The 19,799-nt window shown below is 45.7% G+C and overlaps 1 protein-coding gene across 1 annotated transcript in view; it reads left to right on the top strand.

Annotated features, from left to right (window-relative positions):
* The first annotated feature begins 992 nt into the window (after positions 1-992).
* NEBL (nebulette) overlaps positions 993-19,799 on the top strand; it is a 209,132-nt gene continuing 190,325 nt past the window's right edge. Inside the window, exons 1-2 of the mRNA XM_066585577.1 lie at positions 993-1,269; positions 18,630-18,724. Coding sequence (XP_066441674.1) covers positions 1,201-1,269; positions 18,630-18,724 — 164 coding nt within the window. The 5' untranslated portion in view covers positions 993-1,200. The remainder of the gene's footprint in view (positions 1,270-18,629; positions 18,725-19,799) is intronic.

Genomic DNA, 19,799 nt, shown 5'->3' with positions numbered 1-19,799 from the left:
TCTTCCAGCCTCCTCCCCATGCAGAGAGAGACACCGTATATTGGCTGGGCGTGAAAACCCGGCCGATATATGGTCGTCTGAATGCAGCCTCAGGGCTATTTGAGACGACCGTATATCGGCTCGGTTTTCACGACGAGCTGATATACGGTGTCCTCATCTGCAGGGGGGGAGGGGGATGGAAGAGCCAGGAGCAGGAACTGAGCTCCAGCCCCCTCTCCACCCCTCTCCACTATTTGCAATAGGAGGGGGTGAGACGGGGGTGGAGCTAAATACCGGCGCTTAGCTGCACCCTAGTTCCTGCTCCTGGCTCTTCCATCCTCCTCCCCCCTGCAGAGAGAGACGCCGTATATCGGCTCGGCATGAAAACGCAGCCGATTTACAGTTGTCTAAATAAGCCCTTAACAGCAGATTTTGATCCAGGATTTCTGTTGGAATTCATCTTTCAATTGCGCACCAAAATCCGCAGGTTATCAGAGCAGCCTTTTGTGCTGACGATTCCGCGGGAGGGCATGATCCACAATGCTGTTGCAGAATATTCCATCCCGTGTGAAAACTCCCAGAGGGGTTAAAAGAAGACAAGAACAACACAGAAACATCCTGATACATTTTGTTTACTAATATTGTAAGTTATGACATAGCTGTGAAAGTTTGGTTACTTTGTAACTAGTATAGAAAAGACTTGAGGTGTGAATGTGCCTGGATACAAAAATGTGGCAGATTTGTTGCAGCCTTCTCTGATTCTATCCCCTGCAGGTGAATGTAATTGCTGATGCAGCAGGTGTGAGGATTGTATGCCAACCCCATGCAAATAAAAGAGACGGTTGTGGAAAAAATCTGCAACAAAAGTGCCGCCTGCGAACGTCACCCGAAATCAACTCGTGTGTTTCGGTTGTAATCTGTAAATTTCAATAAAGCAATAAAAAAAAAAAAACATAAAAAAAAAGAAGGCAGGGCGACGGAGGGGGGAGCTTAGACACTCGCCTGTACACAGTCGCGCACTCACACACATCTGCCTTGGGACTGCAGTGTGATGTATTCTGTCTCCAGCTGATCAGCACTCCCTCCGCCCGCTGACAGCTCCCTGTGCCTTTGGAAACTGTACAACATCAGAGCAAGGGCTGCACTTTCTTCTTATTCCTCCGCCGTCTTTTATTTCTGCATTACTGCTCTTCAAAAAATTCTTTCGACGAGTCTAAGAAAATGAACCCACAGTGTGCCCGCTGTGGCAGAGTCGTGTACCCTACGGAAAAAGTCAACTGCTTGGACAAGGTAATTTTCCTTCCTTTTACTTGCAGATTTGGGTGTTTTATACGTCCTCGGATGCCAACGTGCACTTGGGCTTTGTTCTACTAGTTGTCGATGAAGGGCAGGTGCCAACGGCACTGGCTGCGATGTAGCAGAGTTGACTTGCCAAAATTTTACTCTTTTTGGGTTGCCTTGCTAGAACTCCAATTTCTGCCATTCCATATCAAAGCGGTTTGCGCCAAATGACAAACTCAGCTCTGCGGCATCTTTAAGTTGTACAAGATGGAATCATGCAGTGTTTTAACTCCGCTGCGGTGTGGAAGGGTTAACAATAAGAATACCTGAAGACTTATTAAGGAGTGACTATCGAAGGAATGCTTTTAATTAGCAATTTCTTCATGCGGTAGGGAGGCGACGCATACGGGGGAACAACATGGAAATGAAAGAATGTGCCCCCTTGATGTCAACTGCTGCAGGTGCACTGTTGTGTAAATGGCTTCTAATCTCTTGTGCAATGTCACGTTTGGCTTGGGGGGGTGGGAGCTTTTCATCCGAGCGACTGAATGCAATGCAGAAATGACTTGTCCGGGAACGAAGTGTAATCATCATGTACGGACGGAGGATGGCAGGCGTGCTGCTGAGCCAGGGACCACACACTAGCAGGGATGAGAATTCAGCTAGGAGTGGTGGCAAGGTGATAATGAAGCAGCATGAAAGGAGAAGAGGGAGCGGGATGATGAGGATGATGATGATGCTGCTTCCTCCACCAGGCAGCTTAGTTTCTGCTGCACTGTTAAAGAATGTACAACCAATGTCAAAACTTGCACTGCTGAGCGGCCCTGAGCAACTCCGTGGGGGCAAACATGGATGATGCTTCTTATCGGAGTACAAAAACTATAAGCTAAGTTTCCACAGGCAAATCAAGAGCCAGGCTGGTGGTCAGGTGATGTTGGGGGTGTAGATACAGTCATTTAGGGTAAGAACAAGACAAACGCCTATAAAGCTCAACCTTTGCCAGATGAAGAAGTTAGAGCTAGAGGGAAGCAAAAAACAACAACTCTTGGTCGACCATTGCCGATTTTGCCCTATTTGGAGAGGAGGGGACAAACTCCTTCCTGACCCACATGGTAGTTGGATAATATCTAGACATCAACTAAACATTAGTCATTGAATGTTATCAGAATATCTACCACTATTACGTCTTGGGGTTTGGCGTTCCAAGTTTGACTACTCTTCACTGTAAAGAACCCTTTCCTGTATTGATGGTTGAATTGCCTCGATACATAAATGTCATTTTTACTGTTCTTTGGTTTATTCCCTGTGCCAGTGCTTTGTATCCATCTCTTATGTTTATTCACTATTCTGTCAAAAGTAATTGGACCCCTGAGCAAGAATCACAAGTAGTATTTATTCCCATATGTTAATACTTAGTGGGGCTCCTTTGGCCCATAATGACATCAGATACTCTCTGTGGCATATTTTCTACTAATGTCTTATACACTTCAGCTACTATTTCCCTCCATTCATCCTGCAAACGTATGGTAATTCCCTCAAAGAAGATGCACGCTGTTCAAATTTCCTGACGTTCCAGTTCATCCCAGAGATGTTCAGTAGGTTCAGGTTGGGACTCTGCAGGCCAGTTCAATCGTGGAGCATGCATATCCTCAATCCACTGTAAAACATCCTTAGATTTGTAACGGGGTGCGTTGGAAGTATGGCCGACCATTCCCAGAGTATTGCCACATTGTCAGTAGCACACTATTGTGTCAGGGTCACCTCCATGTTCATGGTTCTTGTCACTATAACCAATGGACTGAGACCATGCCATGTAAAACATCACCATACCATAACAGAACCTCCGCCGTACTTACCTGTTGGTACAACATAGTCAGGCAGGCAGTGTTCCCCAGGATCCTCCACACCGGGGTATGTCCATCTGATGTGAAGATGGAGTAGTGCGATTCATCACTCCATAGAATGTTCCTCCATTGCTCAGCTGTCCAATGACGACACTTCTTGCACGATTGTAGGTGGGCCGATGCATTGTGCTTCTTCATTGACATCTAGTGTTCCGCGGCATAACCTATATATTCAAAAGCGTGCAGTTCCATCACAAACTATAGTTGACGCCTGCAAGGATCAGCATCTTATGTAGCATGGTTTAGGACACATGACATGCTAATAAGACCCAATCCATTCTCCTGAACATATACTTTTGGTAGGACAGTGTATATGTTACAAAGACTATTCTTGCACATCTTAGGTTTATATCTGCACTGGAGCCTCTAGGCGTGCAGATCCGGCATAAAAACCTGGCCGAAATAGTGCAGCATGCCGTAAGCTGGACAGACCCACTTATACTCAATGCGGTTTATCTGGTGCTTTTTGGGTCTGGCATATACTGAATCCAACACTTTTTTTGTTTTTTTCTAGGAGGGTGCCAATCAAAGTGAAGTGTTAAATCTAGAGTGAACCCAGCCTTAGTCCAGGGTTTCCAGCCTCTCCTTGCTAGCTCTCTTAGATCCTTGTTAAAGTGCGGGGCCCAGAACTTGACCCCATATTTAAGATGAAGAAACAAAGATTATGGATTTATAAAAGGCCATATTATATTTGTATTTTCTTTTGATACATAATAAAAAAAAACTTGTCTGCTTTTGCAGCTGCTGCTTGACATTAAGTGCTGCTTAGTTTACTAGAAACTAGTCAAACTACTAACGACCACTTATCTGTTTGTATGTATATGTGTTTGGGTGCTTCTCATGCTCCACCCCTGGTGACATCATTGCCCCGCCCCTGGTAATGTCATTGCAGGTCCTACAGTATATATAGAAACACAGAGCCTGACTGACAAAAGAAGGAACAAAGTTAGGGCTCTTGGAAGGGGAGGACAAAAATAACAGAATGAGAATATAACTAAGCTGTTATTCTCTCAGACACAGCTCAGAGGTCCTGACAGAAGACACCGACCTACTGCCACCACAGAGATCCAGCAGGCTGAAGGGCCTGCGGTGATGTTACTACCGTGGGAGGAGCCATTCTGGAGCTTGTAGAAAGCGCTGTATACTGGATAAGCTGACAGAAACTAGCAGGGCCTGTGATGACGTCACCACTATGTGATCACCTGTGTGGGTGGAGTCAGGGATCACATGACCAGGGGAGGATCATTGTAACCAGGAGCTGTGTGTGTCATGTGTGAAAATCAGGATGGATGTAGTAGAGCTGGGTATTAGTGTATCTTGATGCCACCAGGAAGAACTGGTGGAGTCAAGATTGACAGGGGGTGACGCCCCCTATACGTGATTGGCTGCAGAGCTCGATGGGCTGCAGGTCCTGGCAGCTCACTAAAGTCAAGCAGCAGCTGCTCTGATTTGTGAGTGGGATGGAGGATTAGAATGAGGGCAAAGTGTAACAGTTAGCCTTATACTATATCTGTAACACTAACTGTTACATGTAGCCCTAACCCTCCCTCCCGCAGCACTGCTAGAATACTCTTCACCTGCCACTCCCCCTGGTAGCTACTTTGAGGCGGCCGTGGAACGCGCTGTGCCGCCGGTGCTTCCTCAGTGTTAGTGGCCAATCCACAGCGCAGGGAGGGCAGCGGGGAAGGCCCTCTGCCGCCGCCGCTCCCTCAATGTCCACAGCCACAGCCCAGTACAGCCAGGTCGGCGGGGAAAGGTGTGTGCCGCCGCCGCTCCGTCACTGTCATGCACCGCTAACGGGCCACAGATACAGACCAGTAGAGGCACGACCCTGCCACTACGTTACTTCGCTGCTGAGTGCAGGCAGCCCGGCGGGGAAGGCGCTGTGCCGCTGTAAACACACGTTTGTGAATTGCAGAACCTGAGAGGGGGGAGTGGCCGAGCTGTCAGCCTCAGTGTATCTTGTCACCACCCACACTTTTGGTGGCGTCAAGATACACTAATACCGTAGAGCTGTGTATAATGTGCTATGCGTGTAATGTGTATGGTCAGCATGGATGTATGTAAAGTAGCAGAGCTGAGTCGGTGACGTGCATGTCATGTAGCAGAGCTGACTGATTCCAAGGAAGAGTGGCAGCATAAGTGAGGCACAAATATAAATAGACTTTATTCCTCCAATATGCGTGACGTTTTGACCTGCTTGGTCTTTATCAAGCTTAACAAAAACCAAACGGGTCTAAACGTCGCGCATATTGGAGGAATAAAGTCTATTTATATTTTTGCCTCACTTATGCTGCCACTCTTCCTTGGAATCCGTTTGGATATTGGTTCTGGCTCCCTAGTGGCGTATTGCATATATACTAACTCAGCCTCAGCAGGATTTACTTTGAATAACAGAGTGCTGCTGGCTATACTTTCTTGGAGATGTGATATAGCAGAGCTGCGCCTGTGCCACGCGTGTTGCATTGCAGAGCTGCGTCCATGCCGCCCGTGTCGCAGAGCTGCGTCTGTGCCACACGTAGCATGTAGCAAAGCTGTGTGGCTATAATTTCCTAATAATTACTAGTATACTCAAGTACTTCTCTCTCTCTTGCTCGGTTACCCCTAGTTAGGCCAGGTTCACATCTGTGCTATTCTCACAGGAGAATACAGGTTTGAATGCTGGAAGCCAGACGGAACCCATTACAGTCCATTAAGCGCTATTCAGGTCTGGCATGTGGCTGTCCCATCAGTTCCGGTATGAGGATCGAGCTAGACAACTGAAATAGACCAGAACAGTGGGCCTAGGTTTGCAGCCATACTGTTACTGTTGTCAAGGTGTACTTTATGTTTAGTGCCTATGTAGGATATAATAGACTATGTCATAATGGTCCTATATAGTGATCAACTGATGCTGGGATGTGTAGTGCTTTTGGTTTGCACAGAAGGTAGTAGAATCGTACTACAGTCATACCCAGTGGTTGGGCCACATTTGGGGTGAAGTATACTGCATGATAGAAATGTGTCCTTGTACAACCACGAGAAGTCCCTGAGAATGATCCTTACGTTCCGGTAACTTTGCGGTCGCCGCCATCTGTACAGATGAATATTGAGAGGCATAGAAAAGCCAGGTGACTCTTTTCTAATTCACGGCAGTATTGGTGTTTACTTAGCAAGTTTATGCAAAGTGAAAGAAATAATCCAGCTCCTACTTCACAAATGCCCTTCGTATCCAACAGATGCAGTGATGTGAAAAAGTATTTGCCCCCTTCTAGATATTCCCAATTTATTACATATTTGTCACAAGTGAAGTTTGCAAACTGTAAATACTACATAAAGGGAACGCGACTCAAACTTCTGAATGTTGCACAGTTTTTGAATTGGTAGTGCAACACCTCCATGCAATAAGACAATGCATCAAACCGACTAAAAGACCTGAAACGCGTCGTTCCTGTGCGAAAACCTGAAAATGTCTTTGGATTAAAACAATTTTTCAAATAAGAGAGGAAGCAAATTGCCCAATGGGGATGCTGAGGATAATTCTAGAAAGGACTGAGTTCTTTAGGGTAATGCAACTAGTTAATCTGTTTAAGGGGCTGTTACTTTATACACACGTGGGATAGGAGTGCAGTGAGTGTGTAAGGCGCCTGCACACAAACGGATTTGCATTGTGGAATCTGCAGAACACGTCCGCACCGCGGATCCGCAGCAAATGCCATTTGTTACATACTATGGAAAAACGCTTCTTCCTGCACAATCGCGGAAACCAATTATGTGAGCAGAAGAAAAATTGCAGTATAATCTATTTTTGCACGAATGACTTCCATTGAAGTCAATGGAAGCCATCCGACCCGCGGCCTTTCCGCCATTGACATTGTGGGAAGGTTGAGGATTCTGCATCATCGCCTGGCGATGGCACGGGAAAAATAAACATAAAACAAAAGAAATACAGGTGCGCAGGGTCACCGGTCAGGTTCCGCTGCAGGCTCCTGCATGCGGAACCCGACCCATTTGTGTGCAAGCGACCTAAATGTTCAAAAGCTGTTACAAATGTATTTAGTTACTCAAAACAAAAACAACAAAACACCAACTATAACTATAACTACTACTCAGCGGATCTTTCATGCAGGCCATAAAATCATTCTGTGTAAACAGGTTGTTGTTCATCGATGAATGGAGACGGGTAGCGAGCCAGAATGATCTTCGGGCCGTTTCGCCTCCATCCACTGAGCGATGATCCTCCTGTGTAACGGCACAACAGCGATCATTGCTGGGACGGCTGTCAGGTGCTACAGCGCCGACAGCTGTCCCGTGTAGAAGGGCCTTTGTAGTTTTCAGCCCTTATCTCTCCTTTTCTGCACCTTCCTATCAGCTAACTTATGACAATAGCAAAGATAAACTTTGTTGTGGTCCTTAATTAGCTGATAAGATGATGCAGGAGAGGAGAGCGCAGAGGGGAAACCAGCCCTCAGTCCAGCTTTGCTGCGGACACCAACCTCCATTCACAGTAAATAAGCCGTTGTTCACCAATAAACGACTGCCTGTTTACACAGAACGATTTTATGCCCTGCGATCAGCGATTTATCATTGATTGGTCTTTCACTGCATGCATTCAGACAGGATGATTATTGTGCAAACCACTGGATAATCGTGACAAGTAAAAGGGGCATAAGCCATCAGTCCGGCCTTACTGACAGATCTACTGAGATTTAGGGTGGCTTTACATGGGAGTGACAGTCATTCAGTGAATGGAAGTGAAGTGCTTCAGAGATCTCCTCCATCCGCCTGCCTACATTCACTGTGAACAGGCAGTTGTTCAAAGATAATCAACTGCCTGTTCATACTGAGTGAGACGTCTCACACTTGTTGCGAGTTGAAACAAAGTGTCTAGCAAGTAATGAGTGACTTGTTGCTTGATACCCGGTCCGGTTGCTTGCTTGAGTGATTTTTTTCAGCCCACAGTTGGCGCATGTAAAGCCTCCTTTAGACTGCAGTTTCTGTATACAGGGATATTTAGAAACTGCAGAAGACAAATGGCCCAAAATGTCAGCCCAAAATACATGCATTTCAGTGAAGGTATGCATAGCCTTTGAATAGGTATTTCCATCTCAGCTAAAGATGGTTCAGATGGAAATACCAGTCCAAATATTCAACTGAGACTCAGTCTGCAGTTTCTATATACAGTGATATGTGGAAGTGGGAGGTGGTACTGCTACATGTAACATTGCATGTGTCCATAAAAGTGATACCTATCATGTCCTGATTAAAGTTATGTGGCTTTAAAAATAGGTAGGTTCACATATGGCACAAACCCCCATGAAGCCATGGACCCAAATTGTCAACTAGGCACTGCGCAGGCTGGTGGTGGTTCCGTACTGTTCTCATGGCATGGGTTGTGTCAACTAGTCCTCCTAAATATGTCATTGACCACTGCCCGATACTTTTCACTGCTTGGTGACCATTTTAGCCCTTCATGGACTTGATGGATATTCCAGCAGGATAATACACTGTGCCATTAGTCCCAAGTTGTCCAGAATTGGAGCATTCTGTAGACATTCTATGAATGGCGTGGCTACATGTTCCCTAATCCAGCATTTATGGGTGGTGGAGAGATCCATTCGTACTCGAGATCCTGCCCCCACAAATATCATGGAGCTACGGGTGGCTACCTGGATGATATCGTTCAACATCCCTCCAGACGTCTTCCAACCACTTGTGGAATTGCTGCACTTTGGCAGGCTGAAAGGGGGCCTGTACAATATTACTTCCTGTCCCATGACTTTTGGAATGTAAGTTTATATGGCAAGTATTTACATTGTAGTATTTTGGGGGCTTTGTGAAGTTTTGTTACTGAGGTGCCCAATAGTAATGCTGTTTAGGCGGTATATCTGTATGCCACTGCTATTTGGTTAGCATGATGGAATTACTGGCACTGGAGAGCACTGCTATTGGCCGGTACATAGCGATATTATATAGCTGTACCATTCAGAAACCGCTTCTGCGGCTATTTGTTGCCTTTTATAGTTGTTTGATGGTTCTCATATATACAATCCAGTAATCAGGTATCGCTGTATAATTTCCGTGTTCTATCTTTCTGGGCGGGGGACCCTACACAGTGCTTTGCCCCAAGGCTTTCACATCCACTCCTGTCTGTAAGCTATGCTCCAAGTCACTAACACTGAGTAAACAGGGATGAACTGCTTTTATCTATAATTGCGCGGCGCCTGATATTTTCTCAAGTGTTTCATTTTTTTTCCCCGAAGAGTATAGCAAACTACCTAAAATTAGATCCTCTCCAATTCTCTACAGGAAATACATTTTCGTGGCGTCCTCCCTGCTACAAAACAAATAGAGCAAATATTCAAACTCGGCCATTCCCAAACTCCTCCACCCGACCCATCCCTGCCTCGTGGAGAGAAGCTCTGCCTGTAAGATCTGCAAGAGATAAATCCTGGAAGGTATGCAGCAGAGTCAGAGTAATATGTCAGACTGATCAGGCGGACGTTGGAACCGTCTCGGGTTTCTTTCGGACGTATTTAAATCAGTCTTTTGCATCAGTATTTCTAATCCAAAAACAGAAGTGAGAACGAAATGTGAAAAAGGTGGAAATCTACATTCGGCAAATATATCGGAACACCCTAACAACATACACTTTATTAGACCCCCATCTAGTAGCGCTGGACTCCTTTGGCCTTCAAGACGGCAGCAATTCATCGTGGTACAGATTCCGCTAGGTAATGAAATCGATCTGTAGGAATATCGGCCCCTGTGGACAGGAAGCTTCTTGTAGCCGCTGCAAATTAGATAGAAGTACTGATCAGCTGACAGGAAGGGGTCATCAATTCAGGCTGCTTGTGCCAAATTCTGATCTCCTAGCAGCACAGAACAACAGAAATCTTGAATCCTCTGACCAGGAGATGTTTTCTGCTGCTCAGTAATACAATTTTTTATAGATCTTTTGACCCCTAGAGTCTTTCTGTAGCAGTAGCGTGGTCCTGGGTCCCAGCAACCCCTGGCAAGGAGGAAGCCATGACCAGTTACACATTTCCCCTGCAGTGGTTGCTGCCACGGAATGGTAGTATTGCAGGACGGTATATGGTCTGCCAGAATGGGAGCTGGTCTTACTGATTGGCTGTCCATTTTGGGTCACTGAGAGGAATCTCAAGCTCAGGACCCCGCTCTATGATGTAGGCCATATGAACAGGGGTTATGATGTTAACACAACCCCTTTTAGGCTGAGGTCACACGGGACAGATTTGCAGCGGAATTCTTGCGCACCCATATTCCATGAGAATTCCGCTGGAAACGCACAACTTCCAAACCCGTGACATTTTGCCGTGTTTTGGAGCGGTTTCGCCATCACCATTCCACTGCGGCTTTCTCTCCCCATAGAGAGGAGCGAGGCCGTTGCGGAAACAAAAAAAGAATTGACATGCTGCGTCTTTATTTATTTTCCGCACGGCATGGCCGCAGTGTGTGGACGAGATTTTGGAAGAATCTTGTCCATTATGCTGGCTAATCCCGGGATTAGGAGCTGAATGCAGAATTGCCATGCGGATATTCTGCACGGAAATTCTGTGGCAATTCCGTCCCGTGTGAACCCAGCCTTAAGGGGTTCTCTAGGACTTTTACTATGGATGACTCATTTTCTGTGTAGACTATCAATAGTTGATCAGTGGGAGTCTACTACTTGTGATCCCCCCCTGATCAGCTGATCCCCAGGCCTGCTGTCAGTGTGGGCAGCGCTGGAAGCAGATAGTGCTGTCACCATTGCAGTGCCCCGCTTTAGCCAGCAGGCGTAGCTCTCATGGATTTCATTTTTATTTTATAGTGTTGGCATAAATACTTTTTTATATGATGCAAAACGGAGAAAGCAGAAAAAACACCGCTGTCAGAACGCCGAACCACCAAAAACATGGATTTGAGATTTTCCCAGCAGAGGTCCCCAACCTTTTCTACCTTATGAGGCCCCATTAAAGTCTGAGTCGGAACAACAATCAGTTAAAAAATGGAGAATAGAAGTTTTTAGGCTGCGTCTATGTAAGGGAGCCGGTTATTTGTTATAAAGAAACTGTACCTTTAAGAGGGAGTGGAACCTGGGGTGAGCCACTGAGAAGAGGAATAGGCGCTCTTAGGGCGGACGTGATGAGCAGGTGGGATCGGGGAATATCTCCTGGGCACAGCCAGCTGTAATGCCCTACTATACTACCCAATTATTGTGTAAATTGCTTGGTAGATTTAGTGGTCTGTACGATAATTGCGCCGTGTGAACGCACGCCACGAAAGAAGAAGCAGCAATCAATCACTGATCGGATCTTTCATTCGGATCTAAAAATGATTGCTGGTCTGACGCTGCGTCGTTCCGTGTTATCGGGCCTCTTCTTGGCCTGATTATACAAGGGCGAGTCACATGCTCTGCCAATTTCCTGACACGGCCACCGATTCATCTTATCTCGCCTGACCTGGAGTCAGAGCTCTATAAGTCCTCGGTCCAGGCTATGGAGAAGCCGCGGCCTACTGCAGATGGAGAGTTCATGTACTGCCCAGCAAGCGCCTGGGTTGAGCTGGGTGACTCTGCTTTCACCAAATCTGGGACTGGTGCTACCGTTATGACTGACCCGGATGACACGGAGCTCTTAGCCTGCGACCCCATTACATCTACACAATGACTTTAGCCTAACCTCACGTCGCTCGGCTAATGATAGCGCTATGGCTCTGTGATGTCACATGCAAGTGAATGCCGCTGCATTGTAACTAGCAAGTTGCTACAACCAAACGTTATGAATTTCTTGTGATCACTGAGTCGTGGCAACTTGTGAGTCACAACGTGACCGTATTCACTTACATTAATAATAATAATCTTTATTTGTATAGCGCCAACATATCCCGCAGCGCTTACATAGACAGGGGGGAATACAGAAAGACAAAATACAAACATTACAGAACCACGGTTACATATAGTAATCAGCTGATGGAAACAATAGGGGTGAGGGTCCTGCTCCAACCAGCTTACATACTACAAGTAATGGGGGGATACAGAAGGTAAAGGGGCTGGAGATGTGCACGGTATGGCGAGGTGGAGATGTGCTCTGTATGGCGAGGTGGGGAGTGAGCGATGTTATACACAGACAATGGTCAGACATTTAGCCGTGTGACGGCAGGATCGGTATGACTGCAGGAGCGGTTTATGATGGCTAACAGGGACTGCAGTCAGTAGGTCAGGGAGCATGTTATCAGGCGGAGTACAGAGGGGTTTGTTTAGGGAATGCGGTATGCCTCCCTGAAGAGGTGCGTTTTTAGAGCACGCCTGAAGTTCTGCGAGTCCTGGATTGCTCGGGTAGCCTTTGGAAGTGCGTTCCAGAGGACCGGTGCTGCTCTGGAGAAGTCTTGGAGGCGGGAATGAGAAGTTCGAATTAAAGGGGCGCTCAGTCTGGTTTCGTTAGCAGAGCGGAGAGCCCGGGCTGGGTGATGGATTGAGATGAGGGAGGCGATATAGGGTGGCGCTGTACTGTGGAGGGCTTTGTGGATGAAGGTAGCGAGTTTGAATTGAATTCTGTATTTAACGGGCAGCCAGTGCAGTGACCGGCACAGGGCAGAGGCGTCCGAGTAGCGGCTGGACAGGAAGATGAGCCTGGCTGCCGCATTCAGGATGGATTGGAGGGGGTAGAGTCTGGTGCAGGGGAGGCCGATCAGCAACGAGTTGCAATAATCGAGCCGGGAGTGGATGAGGGCAACAGTAAGCGTTTGTAGCGTGTCCACGGTGAGAAAAGAGCGGATTCTTGCGATGTTCTTGAGGTGCAGCTGACATGTTCGGGCCAGAGATTGGATGTAGGGGGTAAAAGAGAGATCAGAATCAAATATAACCCCAAGGCAGCGGGCATGTTGTCTAGGAGTTATGGTGGCGCCACACACTGAGATGGAGATGTCAGGATGAGGGCAGTTAGTGGAGGGTGGAAATACCAGCAGGTCAGTTTTAGAGAGGTTTAGTTTTAGTTATATCACATTAGGATGTGATATAGCACGGCTGCTGTGCCATCCTCCATGTGTTGCACCCAAAGTCACCATGTGGTCTAAATGTAAGTAAAGCTGAAATTGGAAACATTTGCTGGTATTTATTTCCGTGTGGAATCTAACCCCAGATTTGTGTATTCAGATTTGGAGCTATTTAGTTGTTAGGATATGTTGGCCATAATGTAAGTTGTCAACACATATGGACATAACTCGGGGCTCATAATGGCGGGTCACGCAGCAAAGGGTCGTGAGCCACGTGTGATCCTGAACTACTGGTCGGGGACCCCTGACATAGAGACTTGTTATCCAGCTTTCTCAGACTTCTGAATTGCAGATCTTGTAGTAACCGGGATCAGAAGATCTATAGGGGCTCCGACAATTTCTCAGCATCCAAAACAGAGTATGGGAGCTTTATCAAAACTAATGCAAAGAAAAAGGAGAGTAGTGGTTCATGGCAGCCAATCGGGTTCCATCTCTCAAATTTTAGTGCCTTTTGAAAGTGCAATCTCATTGGTGTCTACGGGCAACGCGTCTTCTATTTATTTATTCCAGTTTTTAATTGATTTCCAGCTTTTAAAGTGACCCTCTGGTTTTGGGACAAAATTCTGTACCTCGACCAGAGGTGGGGGGTATATTACCTGCAGTTGTTGTTTTCTGCCATCCATCTGGTCTGCCAGTTCCGGCTCTCGTTTTTGGCTGCCCAGGATGGCTAACATAATCTTCAAACTACCCAATCCCCACAGTGTTAGACTATCAGTGCACTATAGCTGATCTCTGATTGGCCAGAACTGATCACGTGATTAGCACTGGGCAATCCAGCAGCAGTGCATTAGTTGGGTAGAAACTTGCTGCAGCCGCTTAGGATGACCCCAAACGGTGCCTGGAACTCTTGGTTCAGAGGGGTGGTGGGGAAGAATAATTGCAGGTAATATATACCCTCAACCTCCTTGTCCCGGACGGAATTTTTGTTTTGAGACTGGAGGGTCACTTTAACTACTGATGGCTTATCCTCAGGACAGGTATTCAGTAGTAGATTGGTGGGTGTCTGCCACCCAGATTCCCTGCCAATCAACTGTTTGCCTGACTGGTGATTCATGCCACTGATTTCTGGTCCGGTAGGTAATTAATGCCAATATTTATTTTTTATAATCACCTGCTGTAAGCCAGCCAGGGAACAACCGGACACCATCAGGCATTTAACTCACTTGGTCTGTAGCTCTAGTCTGGTGGCCACCACTGCTGTAATCAGACTGTGACCCCTAGTGTCTGTGATCCTACATGTAGACGCCATTCTGTCCGTGGCGGAGACACTAGAGGGAGAGGTCAAGGGTAATAGTCTGATTTTTCAGCTGTGGGGGCCCCTGGAGCTTTAGACTGAGAGAGTTAAATGCCTGATGGTGATTGGTTGCTGCCCAGCTAGAGGTCCATTATGAGGGCCACTCTGAGGGTCACTACTACTAGCTAGGGGCACTCTGGGGAGGCGGGGGGTCACTATTACTACTGGAACCACTATAGAGAACAGTATTACTACAGGGGCCACTAATGGAGTCACTATTACTACTGGGGCCACTATGAGGGTCACCATTACTACACAGGATATTAGGCGGGACACTAGTACTAATGGCACCACTAACTGGGTCACTCTTACTACTGCAGCCATTAATGGGGTCATTATTACTACTGGTGCATTATGAAGGGCTCTATTACTACTGGGGGCCACTAATGGCGCACTTTTGTTCTGTCACTTCAGACAAGTTTTAACGGTTCAAATATGTGTTCCGTAACTTGTGTATTGGAACTTTCAATGCCTGTAAAATGAGTGGGTTATTTGCAGGGGGTGGGGGATTTAACATTTTACCTCCGGCATCAGAAGGGCTTGGGGCGCCCCTGATTGTATCCTGAGGGAGAGGAACCTTTGGAATGATGATGCAGTCCTTTCCCTTTAACTTATGAGTTGACCAGACTGACTTACTCCTAATGAAAAGTAACAAGTCCAGCAGAGTACAATCTGGAGGAAACAAAGCTATCAATTAAGTCCGTTATTATAATACCTCCTAGTTTCCTATTCATTAAGTTCAATTATCTTTGGCATCAGATGTGACTAGAATGTTACCTTTAGAATGAGGAAAGCGTGTAATTTAATTGCTGCATACAACTTCAGCATTCATTAATGGAATTTGCATATGTAAGTAGACCTTGAAATTTGTTCGTTCTGGGGACTTCGTTCCTCAGATGTTTGGAGTTAAGCTTTCAGGGATGGCTGGTAATGAAATATTTACTGAATGCTAAAGTAACTGTTGGTTAAATAAGTTGGTGAGATGAATTATGGGTAGTGTTACTCTTTTGTTAAGCGCTGTACTCGGAGAATGCATAGTAAGAAATGTAGAAGAGTTGTTGCATCTTACAGTCAACTATTTACTAGAGACAAGGACAAAATATAAACAAAAAACTTTGTAAGGACAGCGCTCACAGAAGGGTTCAATCAATCTAGGCTCTCAGGCCAAAAAAGAGAGTAAGATATACACTTACCCGGTGTTAAGTAGGCCCTATGCAGGGACCTACTAACACCCCATATCCATGTTAGCTTTCAATATCAATAAATCCTCCTCCAGAGATCCTTTGTATCCCGTCAGGCTAGAGACCAGGAGAGCCAGCAGATACTATAAGCCGAATCCTCGCAAGGATCCGTGCACAGGGTATGTATAAGGTAAACAAAAAGAAAAAAAGGGGATCTGCGCTCCTTAAGGAAAATCTCCTCTGGTGCCGATATAGATGCAAACTCCGTTTTATTCTGTACGACGCGTTTCGTCCATTGGGACTTTCTCAAGTACAGATCCCCTTTTTTTCTTTTTGTTTACCTTATACATACTAGAGAAAAGGGCATGACTTAAGTCGAATGGGCCTTAGGTCAAAATTTGGACCTGGCCTGCTCTACAACTTGTTGGCTGCATGGGTTTCAGAAGCATTACTATGGTCCATATATGCATATAATATAAATATGTCTATGTCTAGTTTTCAGGCCTTATAAGTAATTATAGTACAATTAAAACCAATGACTCACAGGTGAAGCATCTCACTCAGTTTCCCTTTTCTTCTTTATTTGGCCCAGACCGCCACCTCTTCTTTTGGCCATGACTCAACATTGCAGAATTTAGCAGACATCTTCGGCTTGTCGTTTTTTCCAGCATATTAATCACCTTTCCCGACCGATTTACAAATGCGCCATTCATAGTGCCCCAGATGATAATAATGTTCCCCTTGGTACCCCATAAAGAAATAGAACCATCCAAAGAGTAATGGCGCCCCTTTTAAGACACAGTAAGAGTACCACCTTTGTGCCCTCAATGAGTACAAAGAGTAATGCTGTATCCTCTGTGCCAATTAAAATGAAACCTAAATAAGACCTGTTCCCATGACAAGTAGCAAGCAAAGAAACTGTCCATAGGTTGTGGCTGATATAGAAGTTTGGCTCCTTTGAATTGAATGGGGTAGAGCAGTAATGCCACATACAATTTTCCTACAATGGCCCAAAATGCAACAAATTTAACAAAATTGCAAAAGTTTGATACATTTGTCACATTTTGCATTTGCAATGGATAAATGACTAAGGCAACGAAAAGACTTTAATTACGCCTCTCATGAGATTTTAAAATGGCCCTCCGGTTTCAGGACAAACTTCTCACATCCCTGGACTCCATGGGTCACCAACATCCAGCTTGGCTTATAGGGCTAAAAGAAGGTGACAGATTCCCTTTAAATATGCCTCCTCATGCTCACTGGAGTGGCCTTAGGCAAACACTTTGCAACTTTTTGGAAAGTAGCAAATGATGAACATGTCCTAAAAAAATTGACTATTGAAATCACTCCAATAAATTTTGGATGTATTTTGATTTTCGAAGTCTACTTTTACGGTTGGTTGAACGTGGCCAGAAATTGGCTTCAACACTTGGACCTCTTAGATGGGCTAAGGAAAGTTCAGTAGTGAAGCAGGGATGGAAGGCAGTGGAATTCTTGCTCGGTTCACCTGTAGGCCAGGGTGGAGAGTCCCGGACCGCTTACCGTATAGGCAGAGTTGTCCAGATCTCTTTTCCAGCGATCCCAGATCTATTCTGCCGTTAATGGGCACCAAGTTTCCATACGGCAGCACCAGCATTCGTTCCGAGCTGGCATGGTTGTGAAAATACTCCCTGTGCTCACAGTTGATGTTAATCCAACTGGAATAGTAGCAGACACTCAGTGCGACTCCCCATAATGCTTGCTTAACTTTTATTACCAAAACAGTGTAGTTTGCGAGCAGTCTTATGGGATCGCACAGGTTTAGGCTAAAAGTTAGATTGTATCTTCGTAAATATGTGAATTTTTTTTTTTTAAATTCTGAATGGTACTCCACAAGCTCATAACAGGGGGTCCCTTTGGGGCGACTGAACTCCAATAATGACATTTAAATGCTGCTGGTGACATTTAAAGGGGTCAGCGTGAGCAATGATCGTGGCTGTTAGGGGAGAGTGTCAGCTGTAAAAGACAGCCCGCACCCACATTGTATGGGGTGGGACCAATCCTTGTATAACTGTACGGCATGGCGCATTAAGGGGTTAAAAAATAAACAACATTTTAACCTTTTCTAGTCCAATTTGTGTCCTGCTTTTCCTAGGGGGCTTACTCTTTTTCCTCCGTTATACAATGGCGCTATCTGCTGGCTAAAGCCAGTACTGCATGAGGTGACATGTTGGATAGGCTCCGACAGCAGAGAGGCTGGCAATATACAGTAAGAGAACCCCGACGGACGTCTTTCAACATCGGAGCTTTACAGCCTTCAATCATAATGTCTTCAGAGGTCAGACAGTGGATTGGAAAGGGTTAAAGCAACATGCATGATCCAGAAGTAACACCCCCTTAAAGTAGAAATGTGCGGATGGGGAAAAACTTGGTGTTGGGGTCATAGTATGAACCCTGAAATCTGGCTGCATCGATAGGACATGCTGGTATTTGTGGTGAATGAGACGTTGCTCCTCTCCGGCATATGACGGCTCTGTAGGTGTCTGTTCTCTGCTTATACCAATATTTGGCATTCGGTTTGATGGTAGATAAATTGCATTTTTCTCGAGCTCCGATTCCTGAGAAAACCTCGGTGAGTGACAGTCTCCGAGCACATTTATTCCAGAAGGTGTGAATGCTGTAAGTGTATTGTGCAAATCATCTCCGAACATCAAACTCTTTCTCGCACCTCGTGATATCATAAAGCGTTTGCTAAGCCGCCAGCGCATAATTGCTGTTACTTTCCTGCTCTTGTCTTGTGTGTTAAACAATTAGTTCCCTGTCTCTTCAACTCCAGCCGCCTGTCAATGGACGGATGAAGGGAACAGTTGTTGCAATCATAAAGCATTGAGCGCGATTTAAGATTAGATGGGTGGAAGTGATTCTGATTATTGTTTAATGATGACCTCACATGACCCTGTGTTTGTTCTGTCTCTCTAGTACTGGCATAAAGGATGTTTCCATTGCGAGGTTTGCAAAATGACTTTAAACATGAATAATTACAAGGGATACGACAAGAAGCCCTACTGCAACGCGTGAGTACAATGACTTCCCAACATTTGGTATAGCCGTGGTTTACCGCTTGGTTATCCTATGCTGTGTTTATAAATGCTTATGCAACTGCGTTACTCAACATTCAACCATGTCTCGCTCAGTAAATGGATAAACAGTGGGTCGGAAGTTACTCCGACCTCCATTCACAGTATACAGGCCATCGTTCGTAGATGAACAACAGCCTGTTTACACCAGTTGGTTGTCGTTTGAAGTAAATGACGAATGATAAGTGAACCAATTATCATTTAGTTTTTTTGTTCAGTCGCTGGCAGCATTTACACTGAACGATTATCGTTGAAATTCCCACAATCTGGGAGAATCTGGATGATAGTTGTTTGGGGGAAAAGGGCTTTGTTAGGCCAGCTACCCATGTCTGCTGCCCTCTTGCTTTTCCGGGCAGACGCAAGAGTCACCCTGCTCCTTCTGTATGAATAGACTCTTTCCATCTGTAGTTTCCATCAGCACTGCAGGAGTTAATCCTCCCCAATGCTTTCAGCTCAGCTGCAGGGTAATAGGCTATTGCCCTCCTCTGTAGCTGAGCAGGGGATCCTCCTTCTTTGCCAGTGTGTTGGTGTGAGTTTGTCTAAGTCACTCAGTAAGGGTCTCAAGTCACTGATGTTCTCCATGATAGATGTTGGATGGTCCATGAATCATTTATTTAATTGCCTCTTGTGGTCCCACCAAACCCAATGTTCTTATACACAGGATGTCCACAGAAGGCCCTATCCAGAGTATGTGTGTGGAGCTGCTTGTTCTAGCACTAAAATAACCAAAGGGAATCCATTTAAGATGAATTTGCAGTCAGAAATTATTTTTTCGTTATGCTAAGGATAAAGATGACTGTAAGACCTGAAGCAAAAAGTGAGCTTTATTATCTTAAGGTTACTTTATATGGGGCGATTATCCTCAAGTTCCCACTGAAAATATTGCTCCCTTGTCAGAGTCGCTTGCTCACCTAAAATACAAGCAACTCCACTTTACTGTGATTCAAAACGGGAGGGCTGGAACGAACCCAGGACTGCTCCATCTCCATTTACTTGAATGGCTAGCACTCCT

Source organism: Eleutherodactylus coqui, chromosome 12 (assembly GCF_035609145.1).
Source record: "Eleutherodactylus coqui strain aEleCoq1 chromosome 12, aEleCoq1.hap1, whole genome shotgun sequence".
Lineage (NCBI taxonomy): Eukaryota > Metazoa > Chordata > Amphibia > Anura > Eleutherodactylidae > Eleutherodactylus > Eleutherodactylus coqui.
The sequence above is the reverse complement of the archived record's forward strand: the minus strand, read 5'-3'. Positions and strand labels throughout refer to the sequence as shown.